The 18,800-nt window shown below is 40.7% G+C and overlaps 2 protein-coding genes across 2 annotated transcripts in view; both read left to right on the top strand.

The window, feature by feature from the left end:
* The window catches only part of ALS2 (amyotrophic lateral sclerosis 2 (juvenile)), a 95,747-nt gene extending 94,235 nt beyond the window's left edge, over positions 1-1,512 (top strand). The window contains exons 32-34 of the mRNA XM_006889086.1: positions 274-423; positions 1,078-1,174; positions 1,474-1,512. Of these exons, the coding sequence (XP_006889148.1) occupies positions 274-423; positions 1,078-1,174; positions 1,474-1,512 (286 nt within the window). The remainder of the gene's footprint in view (positions 1-273; positions 424-1,077; positions 1,175-1,473) is intronic.
* A 7,167-nt stretch (positions 1,513-8,679) lies between these two features.
* The window catches only part of MPP4 (membrane protein, palmitoylated 4 (MAGUK p55 subfamily member 4)), a 58,917-nt gene continuing 48,796 nt past the window's right edge, over positions 8,680-18,800 (top strand). Inside the window, exons 1-4 of the mRNA XM_006889085.1 lie at positions 8,680-8,752; positions 12,144-12,265; positions 14,391-14,468; positions 18,708-18,788. Coding sequence (XP_006889147.1) covers positions 8,680-8,752; positions 12,144-12,265; positions 14,391-14,468; positions 18,708-18,788 — 354 coding nt within the window. The remainder of the gene's footprint in view (positions 8,753-12,143; positions 12,266-14,390; positions 14,469-18,707; positions 18,789-18,800) is intronic.

The following is an 18,800-nucleotide window of genomic DNA, read 5'->3' as shown; positions in this document are numbered from 1 at the left end:
TTGGTCCAAAGAAGAGCATACATTAGGAAAATAAGGTGCTATATAGGGATAAGAGAAGAGGAATATATGGTCTGGGGAATTCTTCTATGTGGACCTAAGAAAGTGGAGACTTCTCAACTATAGATTATGAAAATTGTCCTTCCCAGGGTCTCATTATATGTGATGTGTCCCAATTAAGGCATATGAACTCTAGAAGAGAGTATTATTTTTAAAAGCTCAAATGGCCTTATTAAGAAAATCATAAGATACTTTGTTATCATTCTCTTGTAACAGCACAACCTTCACCCCATCTGATAAACTGAAGGTCATCCAGCAGACATTTGAGGAGATCTCTCAGAGTGTCCTGGCAACACTCCAAGAAGACTTCCTATGGTCTATGGATGACCTGTTTCCAGTTTTCCTTTATGTGGTGCTACGGGCCAGGTATTTGTTTCATCTTCTTTTGTTATTTTTATACTCTTTGATGTTTAGTGAGGAGAGATTTGACTTTGCAGTCCGTAGGGAGCTAGCTGCACTGCTAACCCAAACACAGCACCTTTCTGGCTGTTCAAATCCACCAGCAGCAGCAACTGGGCAGAAAGGTGGGCCCTCTCTTCCCGTGCAACTCACAACCTCTGCAGGGTCAACTATGTTCCTGCTCAACGGCAATGAGTGTAAGTGAGTTAATAATAGTAACTCACTTTGAAAATGTTTACACATTTGGTGTGCTCAGGGTGAGAGTTTACACAGCAAAGTGGGTTCCCATGTAATAATTTGTACACAGGTTACTCAGGGATATTGGTTGCATATTCTACAGTGTGAGGTGTAGAAACCAAAGTCCCCAAAACCCTTGCTGTTGTCCTACTCAGAGCTGCCTGGTGGTGCAGAACAGCCCAGCAAGCACCAAGCTGTGGAATGTTACGCTTTTTCTGGCCCTATGGTGTGAACGTGCTCCCACACTAGGGAAATGGCCTTTCATCAGCCCACTCCACTGTGCTGCGAGCTTCTTACTGAATTGTTCTTCTGTTTCCCTCAGATTCAGGAGGGAAATGGGCGTGTCGGTGGAAGTCATTCAGCTTCTTTTTCTCTTTGGGACAGGATTAGGAATTTGGGCTCTGAAGTACACCTCATCGAGGATCTGATGGACCCCTATCTTCAGCATGGGGAACAGGGTATAATGTTCACTACTTTGAAGGTGAGCATAGATCTTTATTTAATGATCTGGTCATCCTGAAATCTGGCTGTCACATGACATAAATCTATCATTAATGACTTCTCTATGTAGAAGATTAGTGAATAGCAAATACCTTTTGAATACATGGATAGGGTGATGGCAGGGAATAAGGGAAAATGATAGCAGCTCAATGTAATGGACTGTCCTTTTAATAAATTTTATTTTAATCCCGTGTTTTGGTTTTGGTTTGGTTTTTGGTTTTGTTTTGGTTTTCATTTCTTTACAAGTAAATTTAAAAGTGTTTTGGACTTTTTTTCCAGGCATGTTACTACCAGATCCAACGTGAAAAGCTGAACTAGACTGAAACAGCTTGAAACTGGATTATCTACAAAAGAATGTCCTACCACCATCTGGAGTCTTCCTGTAGTGGCAAAAGGAACGGCACTGAGATTAGGAAGGACCTATGTTCTTTTGGTTGTTATATCTGAGCCTTACCAATGATCAGAGAGCCCTGAGCCCAGAAAATTTAAAAAACTTTATTATTTAAAGGGAGGATTGAAAAGAAAGTCGCAATCCAATTAGACCAAGTCTTGGCATATGTTAAGCTCCAAAAAAAATATCCTCCTTCTACTGTTTGTAATAAATGAGAATATCTCTTTCTAAAAGTAAAAATTATAATAACTACACAAAGCTGTAAGAAAAGGTTTTACTATCACTTCATAAATTAAAGAAGTCAATATGTTTGAGTTTCTGGCTTGCCTGAATCCATCTGCAGTGACCTCAAACCCCTTTGCAAGGGGGTGGTTATACTTGAAACTACAGTAGCCATCTTCTGCCTTCCAAAACCACGCGATCATGTGTGCATCGTGCTGCTTTGCTGAAGGAGGGGAAAGAGGAACTTACAACTGCAGTTTTAACTTTTCTAAGCTTTCCCACCAGGGTATTTGTGATGGGAAAGATTCTTTGTCACAACTTCCATACCCAGACCCCAAATGTGGAATGCATCCAAACAGGAGTCTTTTTCTTCCTCCTTAGAAAGAACATAGGAATGTTGTTCTTGAGTTTTTTTACTAAGCTACAGAGAGCAAGTCCGCTGGAATGCAAACACTGGCTCTGAGCTACTGTAGAAACGCCTTTGTCTGTGTGCAAATGCTGAGTCCCAAGGCCTGCAAATGAGTCTGGAGAGCTTCACCTCACGGCCTGTGCTCTGGAAAGGGGACTGCAGATGTGGGACACACAGAAGCAAAGGCCTCCAGCCTTCCCCACCCTAGTGTTGCACTACTTCCTCGACCCTCACACTCAACTCACCGAAGAAGAGGAAAAATGAAACCAGCTTTGGCTTTTCCCATCTCCGACATCTTGTGACACCTCAGAATGTCAGTGTTCTGCGCTTTTTTAAAAACGAATGTCCCATTGTGGTTTAAAGTGGTTGGTTTACACTGTACAAGTAACACTAGTAGTTGTTTTGAATAACATAGGTGCTCTTCCTCATCTCATCTCCCACGTACGTGGGGGCGTCCGGAGTGCCTCCTGACATATGTTAACTGACTCGGCTCATGTTAATCAGTTTTGAAAAAGGAATCATGGTTTCTGCTCTTTGTAATCAAGAAAAGTGTTTATTAAAATACTGTTTTGGAATGTTGGCTGTAATGTAGCAGCAATTTTCATAATAAAAGAAGCTCATCTTTCTGGAGTTGTTTTATGATTACAGAAGGAATGGTATGCAGGGTGACCTTAAAAAATTAAAGGAAATCCAGGCTTATCATTTTCTTTGCCCACATTATAATCTGTGCCATTTTTGTTGGCTCCTCTGGTCCCTCTGGGGTTTTAGAGATTGCTGGATTTAAAATAAGTAGAATCTAATTACAGCTCTTTGCTAGCAGAGAACAAAGTAACTTTCTGATCTTAATAACTATATGACAAGTGTTTTGAAAGAAAATTATTTTCTTTGATTAAAAGTAAATTTTGATAGTTACTGAATTTCCCCATCCTAAGCAACAAGGCAAGGCAAGAGTGAGGATTTAGAATTCAAGTTAGAAAGATTAGGCTTTCGTTAATTCTCTTCTTTGTAAATGACAAGTCTTTTTTTTTTAATTTTTTATTTTTTTTTTACAGAGTTTTTGGATTTCCATTCATTCATTGCCGCAATTTTCTCCCTGCCCACCCCTCCCCACCAGCTCGCTTCCCCCTCCGAAGAGAGAAAAAAAAAAAGGAAAAAAAATTCCTTCATTAGTATACAATTCCCACGTCCCTTCCCCCCACCCCGAGTATACTTCTCTATGCAACCTTAATTCTGGATTCCTGTGCTAACCATAATACTCAATCATATATCACTTCTAATCTGTTCTTTCCCTCATCTGTTTCAATACAATATACATAATTTATCCAGTGTTTTCTGTGACAAGTCTTTTTGAGAAGCCTTTTTCCTCTCATTGCTCTTTACTACCAGAACATGATACCCCATCATTGGAAAAGGAATCTACAGTTCAAAATTAATTTATGCCAAACATTTTGCATTTCCATTAGGAGCTGCTTTGACTTTCTAAACCTGAAGAAAAGATACACACACAACAAATACCACATGCTTATAATGAGGATTATAAAAGCTAATTTACTGATATTAAATATCTTTATTTAAACTCTTTGGTGGGGGTGGAACACTATTTAGAAAGTCTTTGGAAGAAGGTGTTTACAGGTAGAGAAAAACCCCTTGAAGCCCATGGAGTATTTCTGAAATGATAGTAGTGGTAGTTACATACCATTGACTTGGAACCAACTTATAACTGACCCTCCAGTGGGTTTTCAGAGGCTGTAAATCACATGAGAGGAGACTGCCCATCTTTCTCCCAGGGAGCAGCTGTGATGGAAGGTGATCTAAATTCTAAAGATGACACCTTATCCTTTTACTCGAGTCTTTAGCAAATCCTTTCCAGTGACTTTAAATTTTTCATGCTATGTTTATATTTGTTAGCATATTAAAATGATTCATTTTCAAAAATGATGTTGGGAAGAATCCTAAATCTCTAGGCCAACCTCCACATAGTAATATTTACCTGACATTCGTACAGGAACACAAAGATTTCCACACGCATGGTGAATGCTCACAGCAGTCCTGTGAAATGGGCATGACCCTCATGTCCCCGTTGTGCAGACATGAGCTGGTTGTGATTTGCTCCCTTCCGCTCCCTGCACTTCTGGGCCTCTTCCTGCAGCTGCCAGAGATGTCATCACTGGGCTGTGCATCAAATGTTCCTAAAGTGAAAATGGAGATGCAGATGAAAACTTTTAATAAAACTAAGTACTTTTATTAAAATGTGCTGAGTTCCATATGCTCACAGATGTTTCCCTTCCAAGCTGTGTTTTTATTTACAGAGGAAAAAGCAAAGGAAACCCCTGTGTTTGTATTAGGATCAAAGGGCTGGTGACCCTCTCCACTATAGCCATTTGCCCCTTTACCCCTTGGCCTTGCTCTCTGTCAGCAGAGCCCCTTTTCTTGTTATGTCATACCACCTTCCAGATATTGTACCTGAAGTACAACGTTGTCAAATGAAGTAGCTCCAGCCAAGAGAATGAGCTGTGAGTTCAGAGCAGTGGTTTGGTAGAGAGCCTTCCACAGAAGGAATTGTTTCAAGTGGGTCATCTTAACATAGACTTAAGAGACTCTCACTGTTTTCTTTCTATAACCTGGAAATACAAGGTTATTAGACTCACCTACACTCAGATTTCTTCACAATTAATGCCTTATATTTAAATGAAGAAGTTGTGAAATATCTATTATCTGGGCGGACTCAACAAAAAATATAAATCTTTTTGGTGTTAACTCTGTCCTGTTTATTTGGGAAAGAGGCTGGAAATTTTATCAATTAGACTTTGATGCAAGGAATACGTGAGGTTGGAGGCAAGAGAGGCTTGTGTGTAATTTAGTGGTTGGGTTAGGTTAGGTTTCTGTGGATTAAACCAAAGAGGATAGACGGAGTTTATCTAGAGCAGTGAGGTGACTTTGTCAGCTGAAGTCCCGCTAGCATTTCCCAGGCTTTTTCTCCAGAAGGGGAGCAGCGTTGCATATTTGAAGTCGTGCAGGTAAGAGATCCCCAAAATGATTATCCGTTCATCAACGATACATCTATAAATATCTAGGCTTTTCCATTTTATTAGCTAACAGTACAGTGCTGGGCCATCTAATACAAATGGTTTCTTTTTTATAGCAGCCGAAATTATGTGGAGGATTTTGTGACACTGAAAGAACAAGCTTTGCTTTGAAGGAGCCATTTCTCCAAGTTGGAAACATACGTTGTTGCAAAGGTTGCTGACAGTTGAGCTTTGATCCTGGTCCAACCTGAAGCATCTTAACTGGGCAACAAGCAGCCGTTTCTGTGGGAGCTTGTTTCTCAAAATGAAATTTCCAAGTATTTTTCAGACTGTGTTTGGTCAAAAATATTTTTCCGAAAAGCAACCACGATAGGGGCCAGAGGACTGTGACATTTGATAACATTTTCAGCATTAATGGAAATACTGGCTTTTAAAGCAGTGCTTAGGACAGATGCCCAGGTAACGGTAATGTAGCTGCTGTGTTAATGACAAGAACTGACTGTCCTTCGTTCATTCCTTAACCAACCCAGAATTGCATAGGCTTGTATATTTCTGGCTCAATCAAAGATTCTGATTTTGAAGATAATAGAAATAGATAAGTCATCAGGCAAAGCTGTTTTGTGATGTGCTGTTAAGTATGACTCATAGCGACCCCATGGGCACAGATCTGAGCCCCTGTCCTGTGCCATTCTCTCACTCTTGCTTACTCGAGCCCATTGCTGCAGTTGCTGTCAGTCCATCTCACTGAGGTCCTTCCTCTTTGGCTGCCCTTCCACCTTCCCAGGCATTGGACCCTTTCCAAGGCATAACCACTCCTAACAACATGCTCAACGTATATGAGATGGAGCTTCAGTATCCTCGCCCTATCCAAGGAGCACTCTGACTGTACTTTAGGACATACCTGCTTGTTCTTTTGGCAGCACATGAAATATTTCCTACCCCAACACAAAGGCACCAATTCTTATATCATCCTTATTCATTATCAGGCTCTCAGATGCATAGCAGCTGATTGAAAATACCATGGCCTGAAATAGGCACACTTTAGTCTTTAAATGGAAATTGTCTTTATTACTCCTCAGTTCTCTAAAGAGGATTCTGACAGCAGTCTTTGCCATTGCAACATGTCTTTTGATTTCTTGACTGCTGGTGCCAAGGGTGTTGATTGTGGATCCCACCCAGTAAGACAAAATCATTGACAGTTTCAGTCTTTTCTCCATTTAGCATGATGTTGCTATTCAGCCTGGTAGTAAGGGATTTTGTCTTCTTGATGTTGAGATGTAATCCATATTGAAGGCTTTTGAAGAAGATTTAAGATCTACTTCTTAGCATTTCATATCCTCATTTTCAGCAAGCAAGATTGTATCATCTGTAGTACTAAGCTTGGTGATGAGTCTCCAATCCTGACACCACATTCCTTTACACAGGGTCCAACTTCCCGAATGATTTGCTCAATATACAGATTGAATAGGTATGGAGAAAGGATACATTCCTGATGTTCTCCTTTCTTGACTTTAAACCATGTAGTGTTCCCTTGTTCTATTCGGACAGCACCTTCTTGTTCTAGGTATAGGTTTTATATGAGCACAATGAAGTATTCTGGGTTTCCCATTTTTCTCAATGCTAACCATAGTTTATTATGATCTGCACAGCCAAATGCCTTTGCACCATTAAAAAAACCCGCAGTACCCATGAAAAAGGAGAGGAAAGTAAAGACTGCTGAATCTTGCCAACTAGCAGTATCCCATACTGACTTATTGAGGAAACAGCAGAGAAAAGCTTAATTTCACCACTTGTTAACTCTACTGAAATGAACTGTCTCTTTGATAGCCACCAAGACTTGGAGTTGACTCTAGGTTTACTTGTGCTGTTGAATCAACTCATTCAAACGCACTGTTGCAGGCTTATCAGTCAATCATATTGAGCATCTTTCTCTGCCTTTCCAAGTATGTCCTTCCATAAGGATTAAAACATTCCTCCACTTGTCCAAAGTATATGAGACCAAGTCTCACCACCTTTGCTTCTAAGGAGCACTCTGGCTACACTTCTTCCAAGGTAGTTGTCTACAGTGGATTGTAATTCGTTTCTAAACAGTACACCCAGATGGCTTAAGCAAGGATGATGTTGCTTCATCTTCTTTGAGTATGTTGAGGTGGGGCATTCCTATGAGAAGGACGTGTGGGAGGGTGGAGTATCAGAGAAAGAAAGGAAGACTTTCCAGATGGATGGACACAAGACTGCAACACATTTGAAGAGCTTACTTGACTCTGATGACTTGGTGTCAGACCTGTCTGTTTGCTCTGACTGTGTCTGGCAGGCAGTCTGTCCCCCTTCTCACTCCCCTTTTTGTGAAATGTTCCCTATTAATGAAGATTAGTCGTAGGTGCAACTGTTGTGCTAAACTATTCAACAGAGGTTCAAAAGATAGAACACGGGAAACGACGTGATGTAATCAGGCTCAGTTGCAGTAGGGTAAGGGAGGCAGTGGTGGAGCAAAGTTAATGCCTATTAATGCCAAGCTTTGATAGAATCCAGTAAACTAGAACACAAAAGAGGGATGTCTTCAAAATAACAGGAGATAGTACTGCAAATGCTCTACGAGCCTCAATTGCCACATGAGAACTGCATGCTATTCTATACGCAAGGTGTCCATTAGTCTATACACAGTGTCTCCAAAGTAAATAAGAGGAAATGTCATGATCCTCACTTGTAAGGAATTTACTGGTTGTGTTTCCTCCAAGACAGATTTGTTGACTCTACATTCAGTCCTCTGCCAACACCGTAATTTTGCAATTACCTCTGCTGAGTGAGAAACAAATGTGCTGTTGTTAGTTGCTATCTAGACAGTTCCAACTCCTGGTAACCCATTTGCTACAGGATGTAGCTGCTCTCTAGGGTTTTCTTGACAGCCTAGGGTCTCCTACAATTGTTAGGAAAAAATCTGTTAGGCAGAGGGTAGACAATAAATAGATAGACTTTGATCCTTGTTTTAAAAGGAAGAAGAGGGAACATTTTATGAAATAGTAGTTTTATTTCTTTGCAGTTGGTGATGGCTAAGTTTGAGAGTATGATCCTAAAGGGCAAGACTGTATTTTCTTCTGTGTGTACCCCAGTGCCTAGCACAGTGTCATTCAATAAATGCTGTTTAAAATATATACTGTAGTTTGCTGAAAGATACATGACCAACATGGTTAAGTAAGCTTGCTATTGCTAGGCAAATTCAGACTCATGACTCTACTATACGTAATGACAGCAGAATGTTCTCATAGGTTTCCCTAGGCTGTCCACTTCATAGAAGCAGATGGCAAGTCTTTTCTCCCCTGAAGCCACTGACAGGTTTAAACTTCTGATTTTTGTTGGTTAGCAGTTGAGCTGTGTAAACTATGTGCTGTTTATTGATCACTCTGCAGTTCTGTGTTCCTTTTGGAAGCTCAGGGAGGATGATACAATCAGACAGAGGAGCAAGTCCTCTAAAGGACATGAAGCCACCCACAGCCACCAACCCCAAGAATGGTATGTCTCTCAAGAGTTCCTTTTTCTAGACTCACAAGGCCTTAAAATTAGTAAATTTATGAACAAATGAATGATCCAAAACTCTAACAGATTTACTGTGGTTCTTACAAGAAACTTGTAGTACACTGTTAAGTGCACCTTTACTTTCATTAAGGCTACTAAATCTGGCAGGAAGGAAAAAAATATTGACATGATAGATTCAAGAGCTTTTTCTGTCTGTAACCCTTCATTTTTAATTTCATGTAAAAGTTAGAATGCTTCATAACCTGTTCATGTTAAAAATGTCACTGCAACAAATAGAATTTCCATTAAAATACTTGTTTTTTAAAAATACTAAAATCTGGTGAACTCTGGTGGCCTAGTGGCAAGAAGCTGCATTGCAACCCCAGAGGTGAACGGTTCAAATCCACCAGATGCTCTGCTGGAGAGGGAGGGACAATCTCCTCCTGTACCAGTCAGATCTGATTTGATGGTACACACGCACAAAATAATAATAAAATACTTTTTTTAAAAAGTAAAAAGACTAAAATTTGTTTGGTTCCATAACTCAGTGAAGTCCTGAGATTTGTATTTAAAAATGGTTAGAGTTTTTCTGTAACACTTTCAATATCAATCTGTGAAATGGTAAAGACAAATAATGCTGTGTTTGCCTTAGAGGAGTATCCTCTAAGAAAGAAGTAGACAATTTGAGAGTATCCTGAAGGCTGATAAAATGGTGCATGCAGTAGCAATTATTATGTGAAACTTACATGGCCTTAATGTCTATATATTGTCTGCCATTTCATCTGTTGTTAGCAACAATACTATGTCTGACTTGATTACAACTCATGTTGTTGTTATGTGCCATTGAGTCACCTGCGATTCATAGCGACCCTATGTACACTCACCCTCCCAAGCATGACATCTCTCTTCAAGGACTGGTCCCTCTTTGCAACATGTCTAAAGTATGTCAGACAAAGCTTCAAAATCCTTGTCTCCAAGAAGTAGCCCGATCTCACCCTCTCTAGGATGAACCTGTTTGTTCTCTTAGCAGTCCGTGGTATAGTCAATACTCTTCTCCAGCCCCACAGCTCAAAGGTATTCATTCTCCTTCTGTCATCCCTAGTCATTATCCAGCTTTCTGATGCATAGCAGGTAATTGCAAAGACTATGGTCTGGATGAGGCGCACCTTAGTCTCCAAACTGATATTGTTGGTCTTCAGTACTTTGGAGAGGTCTCTGACAGCACACTTTCCCAATGCAATTCGTCTTTTGATATCCTGGCTGCTGGTACCAAAAGTGTTTATTGTGGAGCCAAGCAAACTAAAGCTGTTAACAATCTCAGTCTCTTCACCATCTATCATGATGCTGCCATTCAGCCCAGTGGTGAGAATCTTTGTTTTCTTGATGCTGAGCTTCAATCCATATTGAAGTCTACAGTCCTTGACTTTCTGCAGCAAACACTTCAGGTCCTCCTCAGTTGCAGCAAGCAGGGTTGTGTCATCTGCTTAATGTAGCTTGTTGATGAGTCTTTCTTGAATCCTGATGCCACATTTCTCCTCATAGAGCCCAGCCTCCCAGATAATCTGTTCTGCACATACATTGAAAAGGTATAGAGATAGGACACATCCCTGACATACACTTTTCCCAATTTTTCATCATGCAGTGTTTCCTTGCTCTGTTCTGACAACTACCTCTTGGCCCAAATATAGGTTTAATATAAGCACAATCAAGTGTTCTGGGATTCCCATTCTTCTAAGAGTGAGCCACAGTTTGTTGTGATCTACACAGTCAAATGCCTTTGCATAGTCAATGAAACACAGATAGACATTCCTCTGATACTCTCTGCTTTCAGCCAAGATCCATTCTAACATTAGCTATAATATCCCTTGTACCACAGCCTCTTCTAAACCCAGCCTGCACTTCAGGCAGTTCTCTGTTTATGTGCTGGTCCAGCTGTTTTTGGATAATCTTCAGCAGAATCTTGCTTGCATGTGACATTAACGATATTGTTCAATAATTTCTGCACTCTGTCAGGGCATCTTTCTTTGGAATGGGAACAAATATAGATCTCATCTAGTCAGTTGGCCAGGTGGTTGTCCTCCAGATTTCTTGGCACAACTTAGTGAGTACATCCAATGCAGCATCTGTTTGTTGAAGTATGTCAATTGGTATACCGACAACTCCTGGGACCTTATTTTTTGCCATTCCTTTCAGAGCAGCTTGAACTTCTTCCTTCATCACAACGGGTTCTTGCTCCACATTGTTTCATTACATTCTTCTGTGTCCGCACAATGACTCTGTATACTCTTATTTTAATGCTTCCTGGATCATTTCACATTCTGCCCAAAGCATTCTTCAGTATTGCAAGTCAAGGCTTGAATTTGTTCCTCAGTTCCTTCAACTTAAGAAATGCTGAGTGAATTTGGCCCCTTTGATTTTCTTGTGCTACCCTTTGAAATCTTCTGTACAGCCCCACAGTGACCCAGTAAATAACAGATCTGCTCTTTGCCCTATCGTCTGTCATCCTCATGATTTTCAGCAAGTTCAAGCCTGTTGTTTACAGTTACTATGTCAATCCATCTTGTTGAAGGCTCTTCTTCTCTTTCTTTGACCGTCTACCTTTCTCAGCATGATGTCTTTTTCCAAGGACTGGTCCCTCCTGAAAATATGCCCAAAGTGTGTGGGACAAAATTCCACCATCCTTGTCTCTAAGGAACAGCCTGGGTGTACTTCCTTCCAGACCTTTTTAATTTTTTGGCCAGTCCATTGAGTATTCCATATTCTCCAATATCACAATTCAAAGTCTTGCTGCTCCTTCAGTGTTCCTTATTCAATATGTCCAATTGTCAGATGTATAGAAACAATTTAGAATACCGTGGATTGAGTCAGACACATTTTGTCTTTACACCGACATCACTGCCTTTTAGCACTGTGTATTTGACAGCAGATTTTACCAATGCAACATGTCTTTTAATTTCTTGTCTGCTACTACCATGAGTATTGATAGTCACTCAAGTAAAATGAAGTCAATGACAACTACAGTTTTTTTCTCCATCTATCATGATGTTTGTTGCCTATCTAGAAGAGAGGTGTTGAGTGTTTTGTTGTTGTTGTTTTTCATTAATGTTGAGATGGAATCCATTCTGAAGGTTGTAGCTTTTGATCTTCTGCAGTAAGTCTATGTTTTGCAAGCAAGGTATAATGTTATGAGTAAGCTAGTGTATGTTAAATTTTGTCACAAGAAACTGAGTTTCGTATAGGTAAGTGACTTTCTCAAGTAAACACAGTAACTAACACCCAACGTCGTTTCCACTGCACAGGGAACATAAGCCTCTGCTATCTGAGTTGCCTTTCATCTGCCCTTCTTCCCTCTTGTCCATCATCCCCTGCTGCCCTCTCCCTCTCTCAGGTCTCTCAAAGATCCTGCGGCTTGTGCTGCAGGAGCTGAGCATGTTCTACAACCGAGACGTGAATGGAGTGTGTCTGCTGTATGATCTCCTGCACTCCCCGTGGCTGCTGGCCCTGCTCAAGGTGAGCTTGCTGGGAAGCCCTTGTTTACTAAGAGGAGCTGAAAAAAAATCTATTTACTCAACAGCGTTGCAAGGAATTTGAACATAGAAAAAGTTATTACAAGGCAATCCTCAGAAGAGAACTACGCAAACTTCTTAGCGAAGGTATTGCTCTAGTCTTAGAAAGAGGTTGTTGTTGTGAGCTGTGGAGTCCTTGCAAATCATAGCATCCCTGTAGAACATTGCCCCATAGCATTTCTTAGGCTACAAATATATACAGAAAGGATTCCCAGATCTTTTCTACCATTGAGTGGCTGTTGTTACATGCCATTGATTTGGAACCAATGAATAGCTGACCCTCTAGCAGGTGTTCACAGCCTATAAATCTCATGAGAGGAGATTGCCTGTCCTTGTCTCATGGAGCAGCTGGTGGATTGGAACCATGTGTCTTTGGATTAGTAGTGCAACTCCTTACCAGAGCTCCTAGTCGAAGTAAGCTTCAGACATATAACTATCATGTCACCAGGAAGCCTTCGAAGTCATGAACCAGGGAAAAAGAATATGGCAACTCTTTCTTTCTTCCGCCTTCTGAGAGTCCCTTGAGGTCCCTTGTCATCAGTATGCAGCCTTTTGTCCACAAACAAGTAAATAGATTTTCAGCTCTTTACAGTAAACACAATAAATACAATTTTAAAAAAGTATTCCTATGAGTTTTAAGTGATTGTTTTTAAAAATGGAAATGGGATATTTGCATTCTATTTAGAAATTTTTTAAACGTGGCTGTAATTTGTTATGAATTGCATCTTAACATCAAGAAAACACAGACCCTAGCTACAAGACTAACAGTCAGCATTATGATAGATGCAGAAAGTATTGAAGCTGATTTCAATGATTTTATCTTGCTTGGATAAACAGAACCCTTGGTACCAGCAGAAATCAAGAGACATATTGCATTAGGCAAGTTCACTGTCAGAGACCTCTCCAAAATGCTGAGAAGTAGTGATTTCAGTTAGAAGACCAGGATGCACTTGATCCAGGTCACAATCTTTTCAGTCACTTGTTAGGCTGCTTAGAGATTGACAGTGAATAAGGATGATAGAAGAAGAAGAAGAAGAATCAATGCCTTTGAACAGTGGTGTTGGAGAATAGTGCTGAATATCCCATGAACTATCAAAAGAGCAAACAGATGTGTCTTGGGAAAAGTACAACCAGAGTGCTTCTTGAGGGCAAAGATGATTAAACTTTGTTTCACATATTTTGGGCATGTTGCTAAGAGAAGCTATTCATTGGAGAGGGGCATCAGGCTTGGGAAGGTGGAGGGACAGTAAAAGAGAAGAAGACTCTCAACAGAGTGGACTGACACATTGACTGTGGCAATGGGCTCAAGTGTGTCAGAGGCAGTGAGGATGGCACAGGATAGGACAAGGTTCATATCTTGTTCATAGGGCTGCTATGAGTCTTGACTCGATGGCACCTAACAACAATAATCACCTTGGGAGAAGGATGAGCAGTCTCCTCTCATGTAATTTACTGCCTCTGAAAACCTGCTTGAGACTCAGCTATGGTTCAGTTCCAATTGGACAGAACACAACAATAATCTGTTTTAGGAAGGTCTGGTGGCTTGGTGGTCAGAAGCTGCACTATAATCCCAAAGGCACAAGGTACAAATACAGCAGCTGTCCTATGTGAGAAGGGTGGCGAGTCTCCTCCTGTATGATTAACTGCCGCTGAAAACCTACGGGAGGGTCAGCTATGGGTAGTTTCTGACTCGATGACACACAGTAACGACAGCAGCAACCTGTGTTAGTCTTCCTAAGCTGTTTTCATTTGGAAGCTCTGCTAAAGCCTGACCCCCTGGAGGACCCTGCTGGTATTTGAATCCTGACAGCTTAGCATCTAACATCACAGCAACACACAAGTCTTACAGTAAGATAAACTGGTAAATGGTAGTAGTTACTTTTAAAGTAATAAAAGATTTTTTAAATGTTTTGAAATCACTGGTAAATCAATTTCCAGCACTAGCCAGTGTTTAAGCCTGTGATGCATTAGAATCACCCTATCAGTCTATTTTTCTTTACACTGTTTCTTCCCTTTGAGAGACTAAAATGTTTACAGTTATTATTTTCCTGCCATCCTCCCACCCACAGATTTATGACTGTCTCCAAGATTTCAAAGAAAAGAAACCAGTTCCTGCCGCTGCTCACGCACAGGCTTTATCCTCTGAGGTAAGGATGGTTTGTAATCCATGGGATAGCAGAACTTAAATGCAGGGCAATTTTACTACCAATTAAAGATGTTAATGGAAATTTTCCTATGCATGATCATACATCTAGTAAGTTGGTCTTAATACAAGAAAGAAATTGGCATATTCACTATCTAAATTAAAACATTGTTTGTTGTTGTTGTTGTTTGATGCCGTCGAGTCGTAGATGACTCATAGCGACCCTATGAACGAACAGCCTGAGCACTGTTTGTACATAGAGTTTCTGGAGGCAAGCCATTTTGGAAGTGGATGCTGCTCCTGCTTCCAGGCTTGATTTAGTCGGGAAGCTCCAGCCAACACTGTCCACCATGGGAACCCATTACCATGATTGGCACATCACTGTCACAGTCTTCAGCATCACAGCAACCACGAGTTACCTCTGTACAGCAACGCACAGACCAGTGCTACACCACCTAGAAGAATGTTTGACAGGAAGACAATTTGAACCTGGCCGAGGGCCACAGATGAAAATCACCCACCTTTGGCTTGGTAGCATAGCTTCCTTTCCACTAGGCCAACATAGCTCTCTCTTGGCCATCGTCATTGTTATTGTTGTTTGATGCCGTTGAGTCATAGACGACTCATAGCGACCCTGTGAACGAACGGCCTGAGCACTGTTCGTACATAGAGTTTCCGGAGGCAAGCCATTTTGGAAGTGGATGCTGCTCCTGCTTCCAGGCTTGATTTAGTCGGGAAGCTCCAGCCAACACTGTCCACCATGGGTACCCATTAACACATTAGAAGAACATTTTTAGCATTGTAATTGTTGTTTGTGTGTATTATTGAGTTTTAAGCAATTCATAGCTGACCCTCCAGCAGAATTTCAGGGGCAGTAAATCTCTTAGGAGGGATTGCTCATCTTTCTCTTAGGGGGCAATTGTATTTGAACTACATTCTTCTGGGTTGTCAGTGCAGCTCCTTACTACTAAGCCACCAGAGGTCCCTATTTTTAGCATAAGTGTTTATTTCCACCCCCCCCCCCAAACCTTAGGCTGAATTTACCCTATAAGATAATCGTGTTGCAGTAGTAATTCCCAAATGCGTACCTCTAGCCTATACCATTTCTCTGACTTGAAGACTCAAATATCCAAGTGCTCCTCCCTAAATTACAGGGCTCCTGAGCTTTTCTCTTGCAAAGCTTCTCCTATCTCTGCCTTTTTTATCTCACTATTGACACTTGCATTGTTACAGTCACTCATGCTAAGTGGGGTCATCTTTACTCACCTTCTCTCATACAATCTGATGGAAAATCTGCCAACTGTATTATATACATCCAGATAACACCTAGATTCTCACCACCTCCACTGTGCTACTTAATATAAGCCTTCCATAGATTAATGGCATTATAGCCTCCTGCTTGGTCTCCTTTTACCCTCATCCCTCTCTATAGGTGAGTCAGATCGTACTATTTCACTCAGACTCACCCAATGACTTTCCATTTCATTCAGAGGAAACTCTGAAATGCGGGCATAGCTGTACAGAATCTGTACCCCATTACTTCTTTGATTACTCACTGTTCTGCTGGAAACTCTGGTGGCACAGTGTGGTGAATAGTTAAACGGAAGGTCAGTGGTTGGTACCCACCAGCTGCTCAGCAGGAGAAAGATATCACAATCTGCATCCATAAAGGATACAGTCTTGGAAAAGGTATGAGCTCTTTCTACTCTGGTCTATAAGGTCATTATGAATCAAAGCAGCTTGGTTTGGGCTTACATTTTTTGGTTTGGTTTCTAACTCTGTTCCAGCCATATTTGATCCCTTGGTTAACTGAACAAGCAGAGTATTCTCCTGCCTCGGTGCCTCAGCTTTCTCAGTCTCCACTTAAACGCCACCTTCTCACTGAGTCTTTCCTTGTCACTCTGACTAAAATTCTTATCTCCTCCAATCCCTCTCTACCCACTTTCTCTGGTTTAGTTTTCATCTTAACACTTCTATCAAACAAAAAAAAATAATTTCTGCTTTATTTATTATCTGCACGAGTACCATGAGAGGAAGCTTTGCTAACAGATTCTTAGAGAATTTGGCTGCTAAGCTAAAGAACACTCCTCTCTGGTTTGAATTCACCCACTCTGCAGGAGAAAGAGGCAGTCTCCTCCCATGAGACATGCAGTCTCTGAAATCCACTGGAGGGTTGGCTATGAGTTGGTTCCAACTTGAAGGCAATGAGGAGGTGAATGAAGCACCTTGAGACTAGAAGTTTCTGTTTGTTCATTCACTGCCGTCTATTTGCATCACCCAAAACAGAGCCCACCTCATAGAAGGTGCTCTATATAGATTTACTGAATGGATAGATAAATAAGGATCCATTGTATTTTTTTTTTACCAAACTATATTATTTTAAAGGAAAAAAAAGAAACTCTACTTTCAAGACATCATGCTTGGCAAAGTGAAAAGTCAATGGAAAAGAGGAAAACCCTTAACAAAATAGATTGACAGAGTAACTGGAGCGATGGACTGAAACACAGCTGAGATTTAGAAGATGGTGCAGCATCAGGGAACATTTCGTTCTGTTATACATGGGCCACTTTGAGTAGGAGCCAACTCGACAACACCTAACAACAACAACAGCTCCTTCAGTTCCAGTAACCAACAACTCAAATAGCCCTCCATTGTTCACAGGAGTACATACAGTATTTTATTCCATTGCAATCTTAACAATGGAATTCTAGCTTTGTATACTGTATGTTTTCACTTGATGGAATGTTGTGAAATGCTAGATCTCAAGATTCATCCGACTGATAATCTTAAGCAATCTTATGTCCAGTCAGAAAACAAATCTATACATAAACCACAGCAAAGAGATAAAAATTTATTCTGTTTTGCAGGTTAAAAAAACCCCTGAGATTGCTTATCAAATAACCAACTTTGAACTATGAATTACTGTTTCTAGGTTATCAATTGAAGAATGAAACTTTCCATGGGGTTAAGCTACGTGAGGTCACTCAGTACTTTGAACCTAGACCTGGACAAATTCAAGTTGCCTAACTTGCCTATAGAATGTTCATATCAAAAAAGTAGCCTTTTTAGAGCCACTAGAGGAACAGTGTCTTGAAAAATGGGAAACCAGCAAAAGGGAAAAACAGTCTCAATAAAATGGATTAAGACAGTGATGGAAGCAATGGGCATAAAAACAGCAGATATTGTGGGAATGATACGGAATAGAGCAAAGTTTTACTCTATTATTTGTAGAGTTGTTATGAGTCAGTGCCTTTATTCAAATGATACTATGAGATTTCATTCATTCTTCTTCCAAAACTTTGATGTACCAAGACTGGAGCGCTAAAGGTACTAGGTCCATTGCCAAAATTTTGAATTCTACCTAATGATATTTTTCTACTATTCCCTGTGCAACTGGAAGTTGGACAATGAATAAGAATGGCAGCAGAAGAATCTACGCCTTTAAATGGTGGTGTTGGAGAAGAGCAGTGAATGTCCTACGGACTGTCAAAAGAACAAGCAAGTCTGACTTGGAGGGAGTGCAACCAGGGTGCTCCTTAAAGGCAAAAGTGGCGAAACTTCATATCACATCCTTGAGCATGTTGTGGGGAGAGGCCAGTCCTTGGAAAAAGCCATCATGTGGAAAAGGATGGTCAGAGAAGAGAGGAAGATCCTCAACAAGACGCCTTGACACCATGACTGTAACAATAGGCTCAAACATATAAGCAATGGTGAGGATGGCACAGGATAGCGCAAGGTTCAGATTTGTGTTCACAGGGTCCCTATGAGTCATGCTTGACTTCTGACACCTAATAACAACAACACACTGCTGGTAGTAAAGTTCTTTATTCATTAAAGAAGGGTACCAGACCCTGCCTTTATATATGCAAAGTAAGGCTTCAGAACAGATTTTCTTAATGGTCAATACCTTACCAGTAAGTAAACCGTACTAGTCAAACTAGCATACTAGTCAACATGCTAGTCAGCTTAGGTGAGAGTAACTTAAAAACAAAGAAGAAAATCACTGACACTGAGTTAATTTCAGCTTAAATCACCACATAGGGCAGAGAAGAACTGGTTCCATAGAACCTTTAACTGTGAATCCTTACAGGGCAGCCTGCCCATCCTTTCCTGTGGAATGGTTGGTGGGTTTGAATTATAGGCCTTTGGGTGAGCAGCTGAACTGTTAACCCATGAGCCACTAGGACTTCTTGAGTGTAACTAGTTTTTAAAATTTCACAATGTATGCTTTTCCATCAATGAGGTTGTGGAACTGTTACGTGGAATGCCTAATTCTCCCGAGATCCATGAGCTGCGACAAATCCTGAAGGCTCCACATTTTAAGGCAAGTGCTTAA

Source organism: Elephantulus edwardii, unplaced genomic scaffold (genome assembly GCF_000299155.1).
Source record: "Elephantulus edwardii isolate Elephantulus edwardi_28Jun2011 unplaced genomic scaffold, EleEdw1.0 scaffold00075, whole genome shotgun sequence".
In the NCBI taxonomy this organism is placed as follows: Eukaryota; Metazoa; Chordata; class Mammalia; order Macroscelidea; family Macroscelididae; genus Elephantulus; species Elephantulus edwardii.
Note: the sequence above shows the minus strand (reverse complement) of the source record. Positions and strands in the feature narration are given on the sequence as shown.